Source organism: Nerophis ophidion, linkage group LG01 (assembly GCF_033978795.1).
Source record: "Nerophis ophidion isolate RoL-2023_Sa linkage group LG01, RoL_Noph_v1.0, whole genome shotgun sequence".
NCBI classification, from domain to species: domain Eukaryota; kingdom Metazoa; phylum Chordata; class Actinopteri; order Syngnathiformes; family Syngnathidae; genus Nerophis; species Nerophis ophidion.
Window position 1 is genome coordinate 9,660,853 of NC_084611.1, and position 20,606 is coordinate 9,681,458.

The following is a 20,606-nucleotide window of genomic DNA, read 5'->3' on the forward strand; positions in this document are numbered from 1 at the left end:
ACCGTCACAAATGGTGCAAAAGTGTGGCTTGTCGAAACACATTCGATGGTTAAGAAACACTGTTTTGTACGAATCAAACATTTTCCAATTCTAAGACCTCGGAGTAATTCCTGTGGGCCTGGTCCAGGACTTTCATGACGACTTCGGTTTGGTGCACGAGGCCGTAGTCCCCGAGCTCCTTGCGGACCCCTTTGAAGATCTTGGTGAACGTCCCACGGCCGAGACTCTCCATCTGAAGAAAGTCACATTATTGCAGCTTAGTAAAAAGGCGTCTATTTGTCTGGCGAGGTTGTGCTGTTGGAAAAAAAACAAAAAAAACGTACAAACTCCAGATCTTCTCTCTTGATCTTGTGAAAGACCATCTGGCTGCTGATGTATCGATGCAGCGAGGGCGAGGGGGGCAATTCGCAAGCCTTGTTTCTTCTGCACACCAGCAGACAGGACTTCTCTAATACAACACACAGCAGAATGATGGTTTGCCGTTGGTTTGATCCAAAATGTTTTCTGCATCTTAGGCAGGGGTGCTTAAAGGGGAACATTATCACCAGACCTATGTAAGCGTCAATATATACCTTGATGGTGCAGAAAAAAGACCATCTATTTTTTTAACCGATTTCCGAACTCTAAATGGGTGAATTTTGGCGAATTAAACGCCTTTCTGTTTATCTCGCTGGAGGCGATGAGGTCAGAATGTGACGTCACCGAGGTAACACACCTGCCATTTTCATTTTCAACACATTACGAACACCGGGTCTCAGCTCTCTTATTTTCCGTTTTTTTGACTATTTTTTGGAACCTTGGAGACATCATGCCTCGTCGGTGTGTTGTCGGAGGGTGTAGCAACACTAACAGGGAGGGATTCAAGTTGCACCACTGGCCCGAAGATGCCAATGTGCCTGCCGCCAGACCCCCATTGAATGTGCCGGAGTGTCTCCACATTTGACCGGCGATGCTAAGGCAGACATGGCACAGAGATGTATGGATAACCTGCAGATGCATTTGCAACGATAGTCAACCAAATCACAAAGGTGAGTTTTGTTGATTTTGACTGCCAGCTAATCGATGCTAACATGCTATGCTAATCGATGCTAACATGCTATTTACCGGCGGTGCTAAAGCAGACATTGCACAGAGATGTATGGATAACCTCCAAATGCATTTGCAACGATAGTCAACCAAATCACAAAGGTGAGTTTTGTTGATTTTCGATGCTAACAAGATACGCTAATCGATGCTAACATGCTATTTACCGGCGGTGCTAAAGAAGACATTGCACAGATATGTATGGATAACCTCCAAATGTATTTGGAACGATAGTCAACCAAATCACAAAGGTGAGTTTTGTTGATTTTCGATGCTAACATGCTATGCTAATCGATGCTAACATGCTATTTACCGGCGGTGCTAAAGAAGACATTGCACAGAGATGTATGGATAACCTCCAAATGCATTTGCAACGATAGTCAACCAAATCACAAAGGTGAGTTTTGTTGATTTTCGATGCTAACATGCTACGCTAATCGATGCTAACATGCTATTTACCGGCGGTGCTAAAGCAGACATTGCACAGAGATGTATGGATAACCTGCAGATGCATTTGCAACGATAGTCAACGAAATCACAAAGGTGAGCTTTGTTGATTTTGACTGCCAGCTAATCGATGCTAACATGCTATGCTAATCGATGCTAACATGCTATTTACCGGCGGTGCTAAAGCAGACATTGCACAGAGATGTATGGATAACCTCCAAATGCATTTGCAACGATAGTCAACGAAATCACAAAGGTGAGTTTTGTTGATTTTCGATGCTAACATGCTACGCTAATCAATGCTAACATGCTATTTACCGGCGGTGCTAAAGCAGACATTGCACAGAGATGTATGGATAACCTCCAAATGCATTTGCAACGATAGTCAACCAAATCACAAAGGTGAGTTTTGTTGATTTTCGATGCTAACATGCTACGCTAATCGATGCTAACATGCTATTTACCGGCGGTGCTAAAGCAGACATTGCACAGAGATGTATGGATAACCTCCAAATGCATTTGCAACGATAGTCAACCAAATCACAAAGGTGAGTTTTGTTGATTTTCGATGCTAACATGCTACGCTAATCGATGCTAACATGCTATTTACCGGCGGTGCTAAAGAAGACATTGCACAGATATGTATGGATAACCTCCAAATGCATTTGGAACGATACTCAACGAAATCACAAAGGTGAGTTTTGTTGATTTTCGATGCTAACATGCTACGCTAATCGATGCTAACATGCTATTTACCGGCGGTGCTAAAGCAGACATTGCACAGAGATGTATGGATAACCTCCAAATGCATTTGCAACGATAGTCAACCAAATCACAAAGGTGAGTTTTGTTGATTTTCGATGCTAACATGCTACGCTAATCGATGCTAACATGCTATTTACCGGCGGTGCTAAAGAAGACATTGCACAGATATGTATGGATAACCTCCAAATGCATTTGGAACGATACTCAACGAAATCACAAAGGTGAGTTTTGTTGATTTTCGATGCTAACATGCTACGCTAATTGATGCTAACATGCTATTTACCGGCGGTGCTAAAGCAGACATGGAACAGAGATGTACGGATAACCTGTAGATGCATTTGCAACTATATTACGTTTCCTTCCACCCACATTTAATGCGAAACAAACACTTACCAATCGACGGATTTAAGTTGCTCCGGTGTCAAAAGATGCGAAAGTCCTGATCGTTTGGTCCGCACATTTTACCGGCGATGCTAACGCAGCTATTCGGCCATGCTATGGCTATAAATAGCGTCAATAGCTATTCGCTCAATAGCTTCAGTTTCTTCAATATTTTCATACTCCAACCATCTGTTTCAATACATGCGTAATCTGTTGAATCGCTGAAATCCGAGTTTGAATCCGAGCTAATGTCGCTATATCTTGCTGTGGTATTCCCATTGTTTGTTTACATTGGCAGCACTGTGTGACGTCACAGGGAAATGGCCAGTGTCTTCGCAGAGAGCCGAAAATAAGGCACTTTAAAGCTTTATTTAGGGATATTCCGAGACCGGTAAAATTTTGAAAAAAAATTCAAAAAATACAACAAGCCACTGGGAACTGATTTTTATTGTTTTTAACACTTTTGAAATTGTGATAATGTTCCCCTTTAAACATTATACTGAAAAATCAAAGAATGTGGGGAGACATTTTGATAAACCGGATCAATTCCCATGCTAAGGAGTTTTCTGCGGTACCAGTCAAATGTTGTGTCTCTAAACATTTGACTGCTACTGTATATTAGCAAAAAAATAAAACAAGACAGCATGCATGTCAGCTGGCCCTGCGATGAGGTGGCGACTTGTGCAGGGTGTACCCCGCCGTTCGCCCGAATGCAGCTGAGAGGGACAAGCGGTAGAAAATCGATGGATGGATGCATGTCAGCTTTGTTATAAAGCTAAAAAAACATAATCTGGTAAGACAACTTGTTGAGAAACCATGACACTTACCTTGTCATGATTTATTTAGCAGGTATCTGCGTTCAAAGAACTACGGCTTATTAGTGATTCCCAGAGCCCCCCAAAAAAAGTCTGCGGTTTGCGGTCTCATCCGCGGAGTCCGCGAATAAACCGCGGGTCGGGCGGTTGACATGACGAAAAAATTGATTTTAATTAGATTCCGGCGGGCGGCGGTTGAACCATTCGGAAATATTTGATATGCATGGTTCTGGGATCGGTATCCTTTGCCATTCAAAGTGCCATCTAAGACCCGTGTCATAGAGCGAAGAAGACAATAAGAGACGATATTATTCTCTTGAATGACTGCCGGTAGTCACCCAGATAATAAGTATTGGGGCGTGCTAAGAAGCCATTGACTTTTTCGCCTACTACAGCATGTACGATCTGCTTGACAGTCCAGCAACATGTGTACATAAACGCAACACAACAAATACCCATAATCCTTTGTATTCATGACACTTCCTGACTATTTTATACACCCCGCTAGCAGCAAACCCCCCCCGTGCGTCGGTAAGGTGGGCGGTTGGGGGCGCGGTGGTGTAAAATATATTCAGGAAGTGTCACGGATACAAAGGATTATGGGTATTTGTTCCATCCATTGATCCATCTTCTTCCGCTTATCCGAGGTCGGGTCGCAGGGGCAACAGCCTAAGCAGGGAAACCCAGACTTCCCTTTCCCCAGCCACTTCGTCTAGCTCTTCCCGGGGGATCCCGAGGCGTTCCCAGGCCAGCCGAGAGACATAGTCTTCCCAACGTGTCCTGGGTCTTCCCCGTGGCCTCCTACCGGTTGGACGTGCCCTAAACACCTCCCTAGGGAGGCGTTCGGGTGGCATCCTGACCAGATGCCCGAACCACCTCATCTGGTTCCTCTCGATGTGGAGGAGCAGCGGCTTTACTTTGAGTTCCTCCCGGATGACAGAGCTTCTCACCCTATCTCTAAGGGAGAGCCCCGCCACACGGCGGCGGAAACTCATTTCGGCCGCTTGTACCCGTGATCTTATCCTTTCGGTCATGACCCAAAGATCATGAGCATAGGTGAGGATGGGAACGTAGATCGACCGGTAAATTGAGAGCTTTGCCTTCCGGCTCAACTCCTTCTTCACCACAACGGATCGGTACAACGTCCAGATTACTGAAGACGCCGCACCGATCCGCCTGTCGATCTCACGATCCACTCTTCCCTCACTCGTGAACAAGACTCCTAGGTACTTGAACTCCTCCACTTGGGGCAGGGGCTCCTCCCCAACCCGGAGATGGCACTCCACCCTTTTCCGGGTATTTGTTGTGTTGCGTTTATGTTGTCTTACTGTGAGGATGTTCTCCCGAAATGTGTTTGTCAATCTTGTTGGGTGTGGCTTCACAGCGTGGCGCATATTAGTAAGTGTTAAAGTTGTTTATATCACAACCATCAGGGTACTCTGTATCACCCAGTATGCCTTTCAATCTTGTACGTATAATTGTGGAAGCTGCACACATCATGTTGCCGGACCAACAATCGGTTTGTACATGTTGTTGAAGGTGTCTAAGGCAATGGCTTCACAGCACACCCATATTCTTGTAATCAGGATGAACGCTATTGGATAGTCGCGGGAAAGTTAGCGGCTCCAATTGTCATCATTAATCTGTGAAACAGGTTTAAATAGCTCTGTGAGTGGTAAAGGCGGACAATCTCTGATGTATTTCAGCGGGCGGTTGGCGGGCGGGTACGGTCCTGATAAATTGTTGGTTCGGGTGGACGGCGGGTGGATGACGACTTTGGTGATGCGGATGATATAATTGCCTATCCGCGCATCTCTACTGCGGGCTATAGAGCGTTTTCTATTGGGGCTTCAGTACTATGGAATGCCCTCCCGGTAACAGTTAGACATGCTACTTCAGTATAAGCATTTAAATCCCATCTTAAAACGGTTGGGGACATGTCTGCGCTGCTGACCCTTCTCCGCTCGGGATGGTCTACTGCAGGCCCAACTATGGACTGGACTCTCAATATTACGTTAGATCCACTATGGACAGGACTCTCACTATTATGTTAGATCCACTATGGACTGGACTCTCACTATTATGTTAGATCCACCATGGACTGGACTCTCACTATTATGTTCGATCCACTATGGACTGGACTCTCACTATCATGTTAGATCCACTATGGACTGGACTCTCACTATTATGTCAGATCCACTATGGACTGGACTCTCACTATTATGTTCGGTCCACTATGGACTGGACTCTCACTATTACGTTAGATCCACTATGGACAGGACTCTCACTATTATGTTAGATCCACTATGGACTGGACTCTCACTATTATGTTCGATCCACTATGGACTGGACTCTCACTATCATGTTAGATCTACTATGGACTGGACTCTCACTATTATGTTAGATCCACCATGGACTGGACTCTCACTATTATGTTGGATCCACTATGGACTGGACTATCACTATTATGTTAGATCCACTATGGACTGGACTCTCACTATTATGTCAGATCCACTATGGACTGGACTCTCACTATTATGTTCGATCCACTATGGACTGGACTCTCACTATTACGTTAGATCCACTATGGACAGGACTCTCACTATTATGTTAGATCCAATATGGACTGGACTATCACTATTATGTTAGATCCACTATGGACTGGACTCTCACTATTATGTCAGATCGACTATGGACTGGACTCTCACTATTATGTTCGATCCACTATGGACTGGACTCTCACTATTATGTTCGATCCACTATGGACTGGACTTTCAAAATATTATGTCAGACCCACTCGGCGTCCATTGCATCTGGTCTCCCCTAGACGGGGGGAGGTAACTCACATTTGAGGTCCTCTCCAAGGTTTCTCATCGACGTCCCACTGGGTTGTGAGTTTTTCATTGCCCTTATATGGGCGCTAAACCGCGGATGTCGGTGTGGCTTGTGCAGCCCTTTGAGACACTTGTGATTTAGGGCTATATAAGTAAAAATGGATTGATTGATTGAAACTTTAATTAGTAGATTGCACAGTTCAGTACATATTCTGTACAATTGACCACTAAATGGTAACACCCGAATAAGTTTTTCAACTCGTTTAAGTCGGGGTCCACGTTAATCAATTCATGGTAATTGAGTGATTGATAGTAGTGTTCTTTGTTGCCTTAACTGACCCGAGCCTTGAAAATTAGTAACTCACTTGGCTAAGCTTAAGTCTCTCCTAGTAATAAAAACTGTAGCTGGGTGGAATGTGGAGACCGACTATTTGCACGGTCGAACAATACGTCCAGTTAAGAGCGCAACCGAAACATTTGAATGACCCTCAAGTGTAAGGATTGAAAATTTTCCGGTCGACTTCCCTTCTATGCGTGACTGTAATGCATGAAATGAAGATGTCTGTGGTTTGCTGTTTATTTGGGTTGGTTATTGTTTTTCAAAAAGAAGCCTGAACAGGATGGGTGTTCTTTCAGAGGACAGGAGGAATATACACAGGAAATGAGAGTGGTGATAGCATTAAGACTAGGCCTGGGCAATTATTGTGACTCGGTGGGCCAAATTTAGAGAAAGAAATGTGTCTGGGAGGCCGGTATTTCTATTTTTTGGAACAGTAGTACAAAACCTCACAATAATGTCTGATTGAAAGCTAAAAACATTATGACAGACCCAGAATGTACATGAAAATAAAGTAACAGTTCGAGATGCTACCTCAGTAGAAGCATTTAAGTCTCATCTTAAAACTCATCTGTATACTCTAGCCTTTAAATAGACCTCCTTTTTAGACCAGTTGATCTGCCGCTTCTTTTCTTTCTCCTATGTCCCCCCCTCCCTTGTGGAGGGGGTCCGGTCCGATGACCATGGATGAAGTACTGACTGTCCAGAGTCGAGACCCAGGATGGACCGCTCGTCGGGACCCAGGATGGACCGCTCGCCTGTATCGGTTGGGGACATCTCTACGCTGCTGATCCGCTTGAGATGGTTTCCTGTGGACGGGACTCTCACTGCTGTCTTGGAGCCACTATGGATTGAACTTTCACAGTATCATGTTAGACCCGCTCGACATCCATTGCTTTCGGTCCCCTAGAGGGGGGGGGTTGCCCACATCTGAGGTCCTCTCCAAGGTTTCTCATAGTCAGCATTGTCGCTGGCGTCCCACTGAATGTGAATTCTCCCTGCCCACTGGGTGTGAGTTTTCCTTGCCCTTTTGTGGGTTCTTCCGAGGATGTTGTAGTCGTAATGATTTGTGCAGTCCTTTGAGACATTTGTGATTTGGGGCTATATAAATAAACATTGATTGATTGATTGATTGAAATAATGCGGGATTTACAACTATTAACTATTAAAACTAAAAGACATTGTAGAATTCAATACTCTATTAGTGATGTTCAAAGCTAGAAATAAAGTTCTTCCGAAGGACTTACAAACGTTATTTGTGTTCACGTCTGAAGATGAGAACCACAGAAGGCCGTATGACTTTGAAGGGGAACATTATCAATCAATATATACCTTGATGGTGCAAAAAAAAAGACCATCTATTTTTTTAACCGATTTCCGAACTCTAAATGGGTGAATTTTGGCGAATTAAACGCCTTTCTGTTTACCGAGCTGGAGGCGATGACGTCAGAATGTGACGTCGCCGAGGTAACACACCCACCATTTTCATTTCCAACACATTACAAACACCGGGTCTCAGCTCTGTTATTTTCCGTTTTTTTGACTATTTTTTGGAACCTTGTCGGAGGGTGTAACAACACTAACAGGGAGGGATTCAAGTTGCACCACTGGCCCGAAGATGCCAAAGTGTCTGCCGCCAGACCCCCGTTGAATGTACCAAAGTGGCTCCACATTTTACCGGCGATGACAGACATGGCACAGAGATGTATGGATAACCTGCAGATGCATTTGCAACGATTAATTCAACGAAATCACAAAGGTGAGTTTTGTTGAAGTTGACTTATAGAGCTATAGAGCATTTTCCGTTCGGGCTCCAGTACTCTGGAATGCCCTCCCGGTAACAGTTCGCGATGCCACCTCAGTAGAAGCATTTAAGTCTCACCTTAAAACTCATTTGTATACTCTAGCCTTTAAATAGACTCCCTTTTTAGACCAGTTGATCTGCCGTTTCTTTTCTTTTTCTTCTATGTCCCACTCTCCCGTGTGGAGGGGGTCCGGTCCGATCCGGTGGCCATGTACTGCTCGCCTGTGTATCGGCTGGGGACGTCTCTGCGCTGCTGGTCCGCCTACGCTTGGGATGGTTTCCTGCTGGCTCCGCTGTGAACGGGACTCTCGCTGCTGTGTCTTGGATCCTCTTTGGACTGGACTCTCGCGACTGTGTTGTATCCATTGTGGATTGAACTTTCACAGTATCCTGTTAGATCCGCTTGACATCCATTGCTTTCCTCCTCTCTAAGGTTCTCATAGTCATTATTGTCACCAATGTCCCACTGGGTGTGAGTTTTCCTTGCCCTTATGTGGGCCTACCGAGGATGTCGTAGTGGTTTGTGCAGCCCTTTGAGACACTAGTGATTTAGGGCTATATAAGTAAACATTGATTGATTGATTGATTGATTTGCTAATCAGACATATTTGGTCGCGGCGTGACTGCCAGTTAATCGACGCTAACATGCTACGCTATTTACCGGGGGTGCTAAAGCAGACATGGCACAGAGATGTATCGATAACCTGCAGATGCATTTGTAACGATAAAGTCACAGTAATCACAAAGGTGAGTTTTGTTGATGTTGACTGCCAGCTAATCGATGCTAACATGCTACGCCAATCGATGCTAACATGCTATTTACCGGCGGTGCTAAAGCAAACATGGCACAGAGATGTATGGACAACCTGCAGATGCATTTGCAACTATATTACGTTTCCTTCCACCCACATTTAATGCGAAAAATACACTTACCAATCGACGGATTTAAGTTGCTCCAGTGTCACAAGATGCGAAAGTCCTGATCGTTTGGTCCGCACATTTTACCGGCGATGCTAACGCAGCTATTCGGCCATGCTACGGCTATGAATAGCGTCAATAGCTATTCGCTCAATAGCTTCAGTTTCTTCTTCAATACTTTCATACTCCAACCATCTGTTTCAATACATGCGTAATCTGCTGAATCGCTTAAGCCGCTGAAATCCGAGTCTGAATCCGAGCTAATGTCGCTATATCTTGCTGTGCTATTCGCCATTGTTTGTTTACATTGGCAGCACTGTATGACGTCACAGGGGAATGGATAGTGGCATTGCAAATAGCAAAAATCAAGCAATTTAAAGCTCTTTTTAGGGATATTCGGAGACCGGTAAAATTTTGAAAAAAAATTCACAAAATACAACAAGCCACTGGGAACTGATTTGTATTGTTTTTAACCCTTTTGAAATTGTGATAATGTTCCCCTTTAAACATCAAAGGGTGCGAACAAATTTGAAACAAATGTGTTTGTCTGTTGCTGGTGTGAAAGCATGGCATTCTCTAGACAAAGACTTAAAAAGCTGTAAGAATGTCTATAAATTTAAAAAGAGTTACAAATAGAGAAAACTGGAATTATATCAAACTGAATTTTGATTTAGATTGGACGTGTCATTGTGAAAATGCTTAAAGGAAAATTAAAAAGTATGTTGGAGTTCGGGTGTCATCTAAAATAATTTGTGTTAAAAAGAGGGCAGATAAATATAAGCTCCTTTCTGATCATGGAAGAGTATAAGAAACAAAAAAACAATGAAAGCGTCAACTGTACCTGGCTTGTATATATGCCTTTTTAATGAAAGGAATACAAATAAATGACGATGGAACTATGAACGATAAAACACTGAATACTTATCAAATATGAATGTCACACCTCCTGTCCATCAACATATTTTACAATCATCCATTTTCCATTTTCTACCGCTTATTCCCTTTTGGGGTCGCGGGGGGCGCTGGCGCCTATCTCAGCTACAATCGGGCGGAAGGCGGGGTACACCCTGGACAAGTCGCCACCTCATCGCAGGGCCAACACAGATAGACAGACAACATTCACACTCACATTCACACACTAGGGCCAATTTAGTGTTGCCAATCAACCTATCCCCAGGTGCATGTCTTTGGAAGTGGGAGGAAGCCGGAGTACCCGGAGGGAACCCACGCATTCACGGGGAGAACATGCAAACTCCACACAGAAAGATCCCGAGCCTGGATTTGAACCCAGGACTGCAGGACCTTCGTATTGTGAGGCAGATGCACTAACCCCTCTGCCACCGTGAAGCCATTTTACAATCAAGCGAAATATGAACGCGAAGGGTACAAAAAAAAACTCCCAGCTACTATCTAATGTATCTGATAAATCACTAAGCTTTAGAACTTTGATGTAAAAATCTCCTTCTGCGTCTGTCCCTGACACCCGCATTTCAGGCCCTGGAAACGCTCCCCACCCACACCGCTTGGTGCCTCGTCTGAGCTGCTGCGACTTAGATTACTATAGTAAATAATTACATTACCATAGTAACTAATTAGATTACAATAGTAACTTGTATATCACGCAAAAACACAGATTCCAGCCATTGAAATACTGTGTATAGTTCTAGACTTACGGTCATTTGAAAACATGACTGCACATCATAATGGCATTGATTGATTGATTGATACTTTTATAAGTAGATTGCACAGGACAGTACATATTCCGTACAATTGACCACTAAATGGTAACACCAGAATAAGTTTTTCAACTTGTTTAAGTCGGGGTCCACGTTAATCAATCCATGGTACAAATATATACTATCAACATAATACAGTCATCACACAACTTAATCATCATAGTATGTACAATGAATTGTTTACATTATTTACAATCCGGGGGGTGGGATGAGGAGCTTTGGTTGATATCAGAACTTCAGTCATCAACAATTTCATCAACAGAGAAATGTGTGTGTAGGTCTTACTTAGTAGGATATGTACAGCCAGCAGAGAACATAGTGAGTTCAGATAGCATAAGAACAAGTAAATACATTAGAAGTACATTTGAGTTGTTTATAATCCGGGGAGATGGGATGTGAATGGAGGAGGGTATTAGTAAAGTGTTGAAGTTGCCTGGAGGTTTTGAAGGAATATAGAGATGCACTTACTTTTATACCTGTTGGGAGTGCATTCCACATTGATGTGGCATAGAAAGAGAATGAGTTAAGACCTTTGTTAGATCGGAATCTGGGTTTAACGTGGTTTGTGGAGCTCCCCCTGGTGTTGTGGTTATGGCGGTCATTTACGTTAAGGAAGTAGTTTGACATGTACTTCGGTATCAAGGAGGTGTAGCGGATTTTATAGACTAGGCTCAGTGCAAGTTGTTTTTACTCTGTCCTCCACCCTGAGCCAGCCCACTTTGGAGAAGTGGGTTGGATTGAGGTGTGATCTGGGGTGGAGGTCTAAAAGTAACCGGACTAGCTTATTCTGGGATGTTTGGAGTCTAGATTTGAGGGTTTTGGAGGTGCTGGGGTACCAGGAGGTGCAAGCGTAATGGAAGAAGGGGTTGCATGAGAGTTCCCGTTAGAATCCTCAAGGTGCTTTTGTTGACCAGAGAGGAGATTCTGTAGAGGAATCTTGTTCTTTGGTTGACCTTTTTGATCACCTTGGTTAGGAAAGATTAGCCTCTAGAATGGAACCTAAGGTAGGTGATCTCATCCTTCCTGGTGATAACAATGTCACCCACTTTTATAGTGAAGTCACTGACCTTCTTAAGTTTGATATGGGACCCAAATAGGATGGATTCCGTTTTACCTAAGTGTATGGATAGCTTGTTGTCAGCGAGCCAGGTGCAAATATCGAGGAGTTCAGCACCGAGGATTTGTTCCACCTGTGACTTGTCCTTGCCGGATACCAGCAGGGCCGAGTCATCCACAAACAGGAACAATTCACAGTGGCATGCTGATGGCATGATATTTACGTATATTAGGAACGGTAAAGGTCCTAGTATACTGCCTTGGGGGACTCCACAGCTTACTGAGAGGGGAGGGGACATGGTGCCGTTCACCTCTACCACCTGTTTCCTCCCCTCCAAGTAAGATTGCATCCAGCTCGATGAGGTTTCGTCGAATCTGATTGCTCGGAGCTTATCCGACAATTTAGTGCAGCTACACTTTCCACCTTAAAGATCTAAAAAAATGATTTGGGAATGTCCGGCGGGCCAGATTGAAAAGCTTTAATGGGCCTTAATTTGCCCAGAGCTGCCCTGAAATGTCAAAAAACAAGTAGTCAACTATGTACTTTTGTGTTTATCTTTATCTAAATTTCAGTGACTAAATAGACAATATAATGCATTCAACTTGTTTTCCCCAGAATCAACTATTTTGACAACAGCTGAGGCAACATTCTTCTCATTCACTGTGGTCACAGTGCACAAACAATGTTGCATTTGAGTGTCCATTGACTTAAAAGGGAACATTATCACCAGACCTATGTAAGCGTCAATATATACCTTGATGGTGCAGAAAAAAGACCATATATATTTTTTAACCGATTTCCGAACTCTAAATGGGTGAATTTTGGCGAATTAAACGCCTTTCTGTTTATCTCGCCGGAAGCGATGAGGTCAGAATGTGACGTCGCCGAGGTAACACACCCACCATTTTCATTTTCAACACATTACAAACACCGGGTCTCAGCTCTGTTATTTTCTGTTTTTTTTTACCATTTTTTGGAACCTTGGAGACATCATGCCTCGTCGGTGTGTTGTCGGAGGGTGTAACAACACTAACAGGGAGGGATTCAAGTTGCACCACTGGCCCAAAGATGCCAAAGTGTCTGCCACCAGACCCCCGTTGAATGTGCCAGTGTCTCCACATTTGACCGGCGTTGCTAAGGCAGACATGGAACAGAGATGTATGGATAACCTGCAGATGCATTTGCAACGATAGTCAACGAAATCACAAAGGTGAGTTTTGTTGATGTTGACTGCCAGCTAATCGATGCTAACATGCTATTTACCGGCGGTGCTAAAGCAGACATGGAACAGAGATGTATGGATAACCTGTAGATGCATTTGCAACTATATTACGTTTCCTCCCACCCACATTTAATGCGAAACAAACACTTACCAATCGACGGATTTAAGTTGCTCCAGTGTCAAAAGATGCGAAAGTCCTGATCGTTTGGTCCGCACATTTTACCGGCGATGCTAACGCAGCTATTCGGCCATGCTATGGCTATGAATAGCGTCAATAGCTTCAGTTTCTTCTTCAATATTTTCATACTCCAACCATCTGTTTCAATACATGCGTAATCTGCTGAATCGCTTAAGTCGCTGAAATCCGAGTTTGAATCCGAGCTAATGTCACTATATCTTGCTGTGGTATTCCCATTGTTTGTTTACATTGGCAGCACTGTGTGACGTCACAGGGAAATGGCCAGTGTCTTCGCAGAGAGACGAAAATAAGGCACTTTAAAGCTTTATTTAGGGATATTCCGAGACCGGTAAAATTTTGAAAAAAGACTTCAAAAAATACAACAAGCCACAGGGAACTGATTTTTATTGTTTTTAACCCTTTTGAAATTGTGATAATGTTCCCCTTTAAATGGGGGAGCATAGAGTGCATTGTTGCCCTGCAGCCAAACTATACGGCCGTCGGATAAATGCTCAGCTTTGTCCCGCCCATCGAACACGCAGAGTCGCTTGGATTGGACGCTGAACTTACCAACGCTGACTCACATCCCACTGGGTTGTGAGTTTTTCCTTGCCCTTATGAGGGCTCTGAACCGAGGATGTCATTGTGGCTTGCGCAGCCCTTTGAGACACTCGTGATTTAGGGCTGTATGAATAAACATTGATTGATGATTGACTTCTGCGGGATGATTGGATGATCGGTCTTGAGGCTGAATTCCTTTTTGATTGACAGCGAAATGAGCGAATCATTGCCAGAGCATTCTTCAAGTTTCATTCCACTGCTGATACGGAGAATTACACAATCCTGAAAGTTAAGTGAAAGTACCGCTGATAGTCTAGATCAGGGGTGCCCACACTTTTTCTGCAGGCGAGCTACTTTTCAATTGACCAACTCGAGGAGATCTACCTCATTTATATATATCATTTATATTTATTTATTTATGAAAGAGACATTTTTGTAAACAAGTTAAATGTGTTTAATGATAATACAAGCATGTGGAACACATATAGATGTCTTTCTTTCACAAAGACAAGAATATAAGTTGGTGTATTACCTGATTCTGATGACTTGCATTGATTGGAATCAGACAGTAATGATGATAACGCCCACATTTTCAAATGGAGGAGAAAAAAAGTTGTCCTTTCTGTACAATACCACATGAAAGTGGTTGGTTTATGGCATCTAATTCATCCAGCTTCCATACACTTTACAAGAAAAACATTGGCGGCAAATTCCGTAGCTTGCTTGATTGACATTCACGGCACCCGAGGGTCTTGTGAGATGACGCTGGCTGCTGCCAGTTCATTATTATGAAAAAATGACAGAGAGGAAGGTGAGAAACACTTTATTTCAACAGACTTTAGCGCCGTCCCTTCCGTCAAAACTCTAAAGGCCGACTGCACATTTCCTATCTTCACAATAAAAGCCCTGCTTCATGCTGCCTGCGCTAACAAAATAAGAGTCTCGGAAAGCTGCCGTGCACAAGTGATGTGCACGCCAGCTTTCTGAGGAATCGCTTGTGCACGCCAGTTTTCCGAGACTCTGTATTTAGTTAGCGCAGGCAGCATGAAGCAGGGCTTTTATTGTGAAGATAGGAAATGTGCAGTCGGCCTTTAGAGTTTTGACGGAAGGTACGGCGCGAGAGTCTGTTGAAATAAAAAGTGTTTGTCGCCTTCCTCTCGGTCATATTTTCATAATAATGATCTTGCAGCAGCCAGCGTCATCTCACAAGACCCTCCGGTACCGTGAATGTCATTTAAGTGACGTCTTGGTGAAGATTGATCATCACTAATTTTTAGGTCTATTTTTTTTAAAAGCCTGGCTGGAGATCGACTGACACACCCCCCGCGGTCGACTGGTAGCTCGCGATCGACGTAATGGGCACCCCTGGTCTAGATAGACTAGGTGTGGTGAACGCACCCTCTGCATTTGACCCATCTCCTTGTTCCACAACCTTTGAGGTGAGGGGAGCAGTGAGCAGCAGTGGTGGCTGCGCTCGGGAATCCTTTTGGTGATTGAACCCCCGATTCCAACCCTTGATACCGAGTGCTAAGCAGGGAGGCAATGGGTCCAATTTCTATAGTCTTCGGTATGGACTCACGACCTACCGTTCTCAGGGCGGACCATTTTTTCCTCCTAAAACCTAGCATTTTTATATCTTGTATCTGTTGTTAGACTGTACTCTTGTTTAGAGAGTAGCTTTAAATGAGCTTCCCCTACTTCAAAGTCCAGCAACCCGCACTGGACCATACGCACCATCTCTTGTTATCAAAGTGAGACTCATAGGCCATGTTCGCAACCTTGAGACCTCCGAATTCAGGAGATGGGGGTGAAATTGAGGAGCGTTTTGGTGGTAGCGGGGGATGTATATTGTAGCGTCCCGGAAAAGTTAGTGCTGCAAGGGGTTCTGGGTATTTGTTTTGTTGTGTTAGGTGCGGATGTCCTCCCGAAAATGTGTTTGTCATTCTTGTTTGGTGTGGGTTCACAGTGCTGCAATATTTGTAACAGTGTTAAAGTTGTTTATACGGCCACCCTCAGTGTGACTTGTATGGCTGTTGACCAAGTATGCGTTGCATTCACTCGTGTGTGTGTAAAAGCCGCATATATTATGTGACTGGGCCGGCACGCTGTTTGTATGGAGGAAAAGCAGACGTGACGACAGATCGCAGAGGACGCAAAAGGCAGTGCCTTTAAGGCACGACCCCAATATTCGGTAGAATGGTTGCCCCGGGAGATTTTCGGGAGAGGCACTGAAATTCGTGAGTCTACCGGGAAAATCGTAAGGGTTGGCAAGTATGATGAACACTGATCATTGAAAAACAGAAACCCTTCGATGTGTTTTGTCTTTAAAAGGGGAGACTTTTAAAAATGATGGCCAGGGGGAAGAGTTAAAAAAATAAAATAAATGAAATGTGTGTGCGTGTTAATGGTAAAAAATAGGGAGTTATGACATCGCAATTCCATCCATCCATCCATCTTCTTATGCTTATCAGAGGTCGGGTCGCGGGGGCAGCAGCCTAAGCAGGTAAGCCCAGACTTCCTTCTCCCCAGCGGATCCCGAGGCGTTCCCAGGCCAGCCGGGAGACATAGTCTTCCCAACGTGTCCTGGGTCTTCCCCGTGGCCTCCTACCAGTCGGATGTGCCCTAAACACCTCCCTGACCAGATGCAAGAACCACCTCATCTGGCTCCTCTACATGGCGGATTTACTTTGAGCTCCTCCCGGATGGCAGAGCTTCTCACCCTATCTCTAAGGGAGAGACCCGCCACCCGCCGGAGGAAACTCATTTCGGCCGCTTGTACCAGTGATCTTGTCCTTTCGGTCATAACCCAAAGCTTATGACCGGTAGATCGACCGGTAAACTGAGAGGTTTGCCTTCCGGCTCAGCTCCTTCTTCACCACAACGGATCGATACAGCGTCTGCATTACTGAAGACGCCGCACCGATCCGCCTGTCGATCTCACAATCCACTCTTCCCTCACTCGTTAACAAGACTCCCTAGGTACTTGACCTCCTCCACATCACTTTAGTGCATCTTCATTTCCACCCTTGATTTTGGAATATTTAGGAGCGAGGACATTTCACGACTGGATTTGTTGCGCAGGTGGAAATCACTACGAGTGGCCCATTCTTTCACACGTTTGTAAGAACAGTCTCCATGCCTACAGTTGTGATCAAAATTATTCATCCCCCACACAATTTTGGTGTTTTAGCAAGTTGGACATTTATTCCGTATTTTGTTTATAGTCATATCAAATAAAGATGTGTCAAATAGACAAATGCAACTTGAATTACAACATTATATTTTGTAACATACCAAACAGTGCCATTTCTCTTAATATTTCATTGACAAAATTATTCAACCCCTTGACGATCATAACTCTTAAGAACAGAAATTGAATAAGGTCTTTTCAATCAGGTGTTGAAAACACCTGTAGATGTGATTAGAACCATAACGAGCAACAACTGATTGAAAAAGACTGTGACGCTCAGCTTCCTGTAGATGGTCAATGGTGTATTTGCAACATGGTGAAGTCCAGGGAGTGGTCAAAGAAGTCAAGGGAGGAGGTAATTTCTCTTCATAAGAAAGGATATGGATATAAGAAAATACACATTCCAAGAGACACAGTTGGGAGCATAATTCGCAAGTTTAAAGCTAAAGGCACAGTAGAAACTCTACCTGGGCGTGGTAGAAAGAGGATGCTGTGTGCCTACAGTGGTGAAAAACCCCTGGGTAACAGCTGAGGAACTACAACAGGACATTGCAGAGGGGGAAACGCAGATTTCGTCCCAGACAATAAGGCGCGCACTACGAGATGAAGGCCTCTATGCCAGAACTCCCAGGCGCACCCCACTTCTGACTACCAGGCACAAGTAAAATAGACTCCGGTATGCCAAAAATCATCTGGACAAACCCCAAAGGTTTTGGGAAACTGTTCTATGGAGTGATGAGACAAAAGTGGAACTCTTTGGGCCTATGAATCAATGTTATGTCTGGAGGAGAAAAAATGAAGCTTACAAAGAGAAGAACACCTTGCCTACTGTTAAGCATGGTGGGGGGGTCAATCATGCTCTGGGGCTGTTTCTCTGCCTCAGGTACCGGGAATCTCCAGCGCGTTCAAGGCATTATGAATTCTATTTCCTAGCAGGATATATTAGCTGCAAATGTCATGAAGTCAGTGAGGAAGCTGAGGCTTGGGAGACGTTGGACCTTCCAACAGGACAAGGATCCCAAGCATACTTCCAAATCAACATCAGAGTGGTTGCAGAAGAAGGGCTGGAAGACTCTGGAGTGGCCTTCACAGTCGCCAGACCTGAATCCTCTAGAAAAGCAGTGGTGGGACTTGAAGAAGGCAGTTGCAGCACACAAGCCCAAGAATATGAATGAACTGGAGGCCTTTGCCCAAGAGGAATGGGCTAAAATACCTGTAGATGCTTGCAAGAAGCTTATGTATCACCTTTGAAGGATGTCATTACTGCCAAAGGGTGTTCTACTAAGTACTAAAGATGCATGGAACTAGGGGGTTGAATCATTTTGTCAATGAGATATTTTGAAAAATTTCCTTTTTTGGTATTTTGTAAAATACAGTGTTACAATTTAAGTTGCATTTGTCTATTTGACACATCTTTATTTGATATGACTATAAACAAAATACGGAATAAATGTCCAACTTGCTTTTTTTTTTTAATTTTTTTATTTTTTTATTTATTTTTTTTTATTTTTCCAAGATGGCGCTGCTGTAGTGGCTGCTGTTGGCAGGAGCTCTGTGCTCTTGTGTCATCCTTTTGTGTTTCCCTCTTGTTTTCATGTCTTATTATATTTTTTTGCCTTTTGGTCCGGGACCCTTTGGGACTGTGTGACAAGGGGTGCCACTTTCGTGACCTCTGTGGTGCTTTTTTTTGGTGGACTTCTGGATCTGCCTCCTGGGAGCCTTTTGGCCATGGAGACCAGCTGCTGGGTGTCTGCTACACCGGAGTCGGTTTGTAGGGACTGGCGGAGATCCGGATGAGGGGACAGGACTGCAGAGTTTGGAGGGACTGGAGGAGATGCGGGAGAGGGGACAGGACTGCAGAGTTTGGAGAGACTGGAGGAGATGCGGATGAGGGGGACAGGGCTACGGAGCTTGCACTGAGCGCTGGGACGGAGGGGCTTCGTGGTGTCTTGGCTGGGTGAGCAGGTGTCGGACACCTCAGTCACCTTGGACGTATCCTCGCTCATCCATGCGGACTGGACACTGGCCGAGAGTGGAGTCGGCTGTCTTGGTTGCTTTGTTGGGTCTGCTCCTGTCTCTGGCCATACTGTCTTCGCGGTGTCTTGGCTGGGTGAGCAGGTGTCGGACACCTCAGTCACCTTGGACGTATCCTCGCTCATCCATGCGGACTGGACACTGGCCGAGAGTGGAGTCTGCTGTCTTGGTTGCTTTGTTGGGTCTGCTCCTGTCTCTGGCCATACTGTCTTGGCTGGGTGAGCAGGTGTCGGACACCTCAGTCACCTTGGACGTATCCTCGCTCATCCATGCGGACTGGACACTGGCCGAGAGTGGAGTCTGCTGTCTTGGTTGCTTTGTTGGGTCTGCTCCTGTCTCTGGCCATACTGTCTTGGCTGGGTGAGCAGGTGTCGGACACCTCAGTCACCTTGGACGTATCCTCGCTCATCCATGCGGACTGGACACTGGCCGAGAGTGGAGTCGGCTGTCTTGGTTGCCTTGTTGGGTCTGCTCCTGTCTCTGGCCATACTGTCTTGGCTGGGTGAGCAGGTGTCGGACACCTCAGTCACCTTGGACGTATCCTCGCTCATCCATGCGGACTGGACACTGGCCGAGAGTGGAGTCGGCTGTCTTGGTTGCTTTGTTGGGTCTGCTCCTGTCTCTGGCCATACTGTCTTGGCTGGGTGAGCAGGTGTCGGACACCTCAGTCACCTTGGACGTATCCTCGCTCATCCATGCGGACTGGACACTGGCCGAGAGTGGAGTCGGCTGTCTTGGTTGCTTTGTTGGGTCTGATTCTGTCTCTGGCCATACTGTCTTGGCTGGGTGAGCAGGTGTCGGACACCTCTGTCACCTTGGACGTATCCTCGCTCATCCATGCGGACTGGACACTGGCCGAGAGTGGAGTCGGCTGTCTTGGTTGCTTTGTTGGGTCTGCTCCTGTCTCTGGCCATACTGTCTTGGCTGGGTGAGCAGGTGTCAGACACCTCAGTCACCTTGGACGTATCCTCGCTCATCCATGCAGACTGGACACTGGCCGAGAGTGGAGTCGGCTGTCTTGGTTGCTTTGTTGGGTCTGCTCCTGTCTCTGGCCATACTGTCTTGGCTGGGTGAGCAGGTGTCAGACACCTCAGTCACCTTGGACGTATCCTCGCTCATCCATGCGGACTGGACACTGGCCGAGAGTGGAGTCGGCTGTCTTGGTTGCTTTGTTGGGTCTGCTCCTGTCTCTGGCCATACTGTCTTCGTGGTGTCTTGGCTGGGTGAGCAGGTGTCGGACACCT

General features: G+C 45.1%; 1 protein-coding gene across 2 annotated transcripts in view; it reads right to left on the reverse strand.

Annotated features, from left to right (window-relative positions):
- jak2b (Janus kinase 2b) overlaps positions 1-20,606 on the reverse strand; it is a 112,273-nt gene that overhangs the window by 29,565 nt on the left and 62,102 nt on the right. For both annotated transcript variants that reach the window (XM_061895813.1, XM_061895823.1), the window contains 2 exons: positions 324-448; positions 98-232 (listed from right to left, as the gene is read on the reverse strand). In XM_061895813.1, coding sequence (XP_061751797.1) covers positions 98-232; positions 324-448 — 260 coding nt within the window. The remainder of the gene's footprint in view (positions 1-97; positions 233-323; positions 449-20,606) is intronic.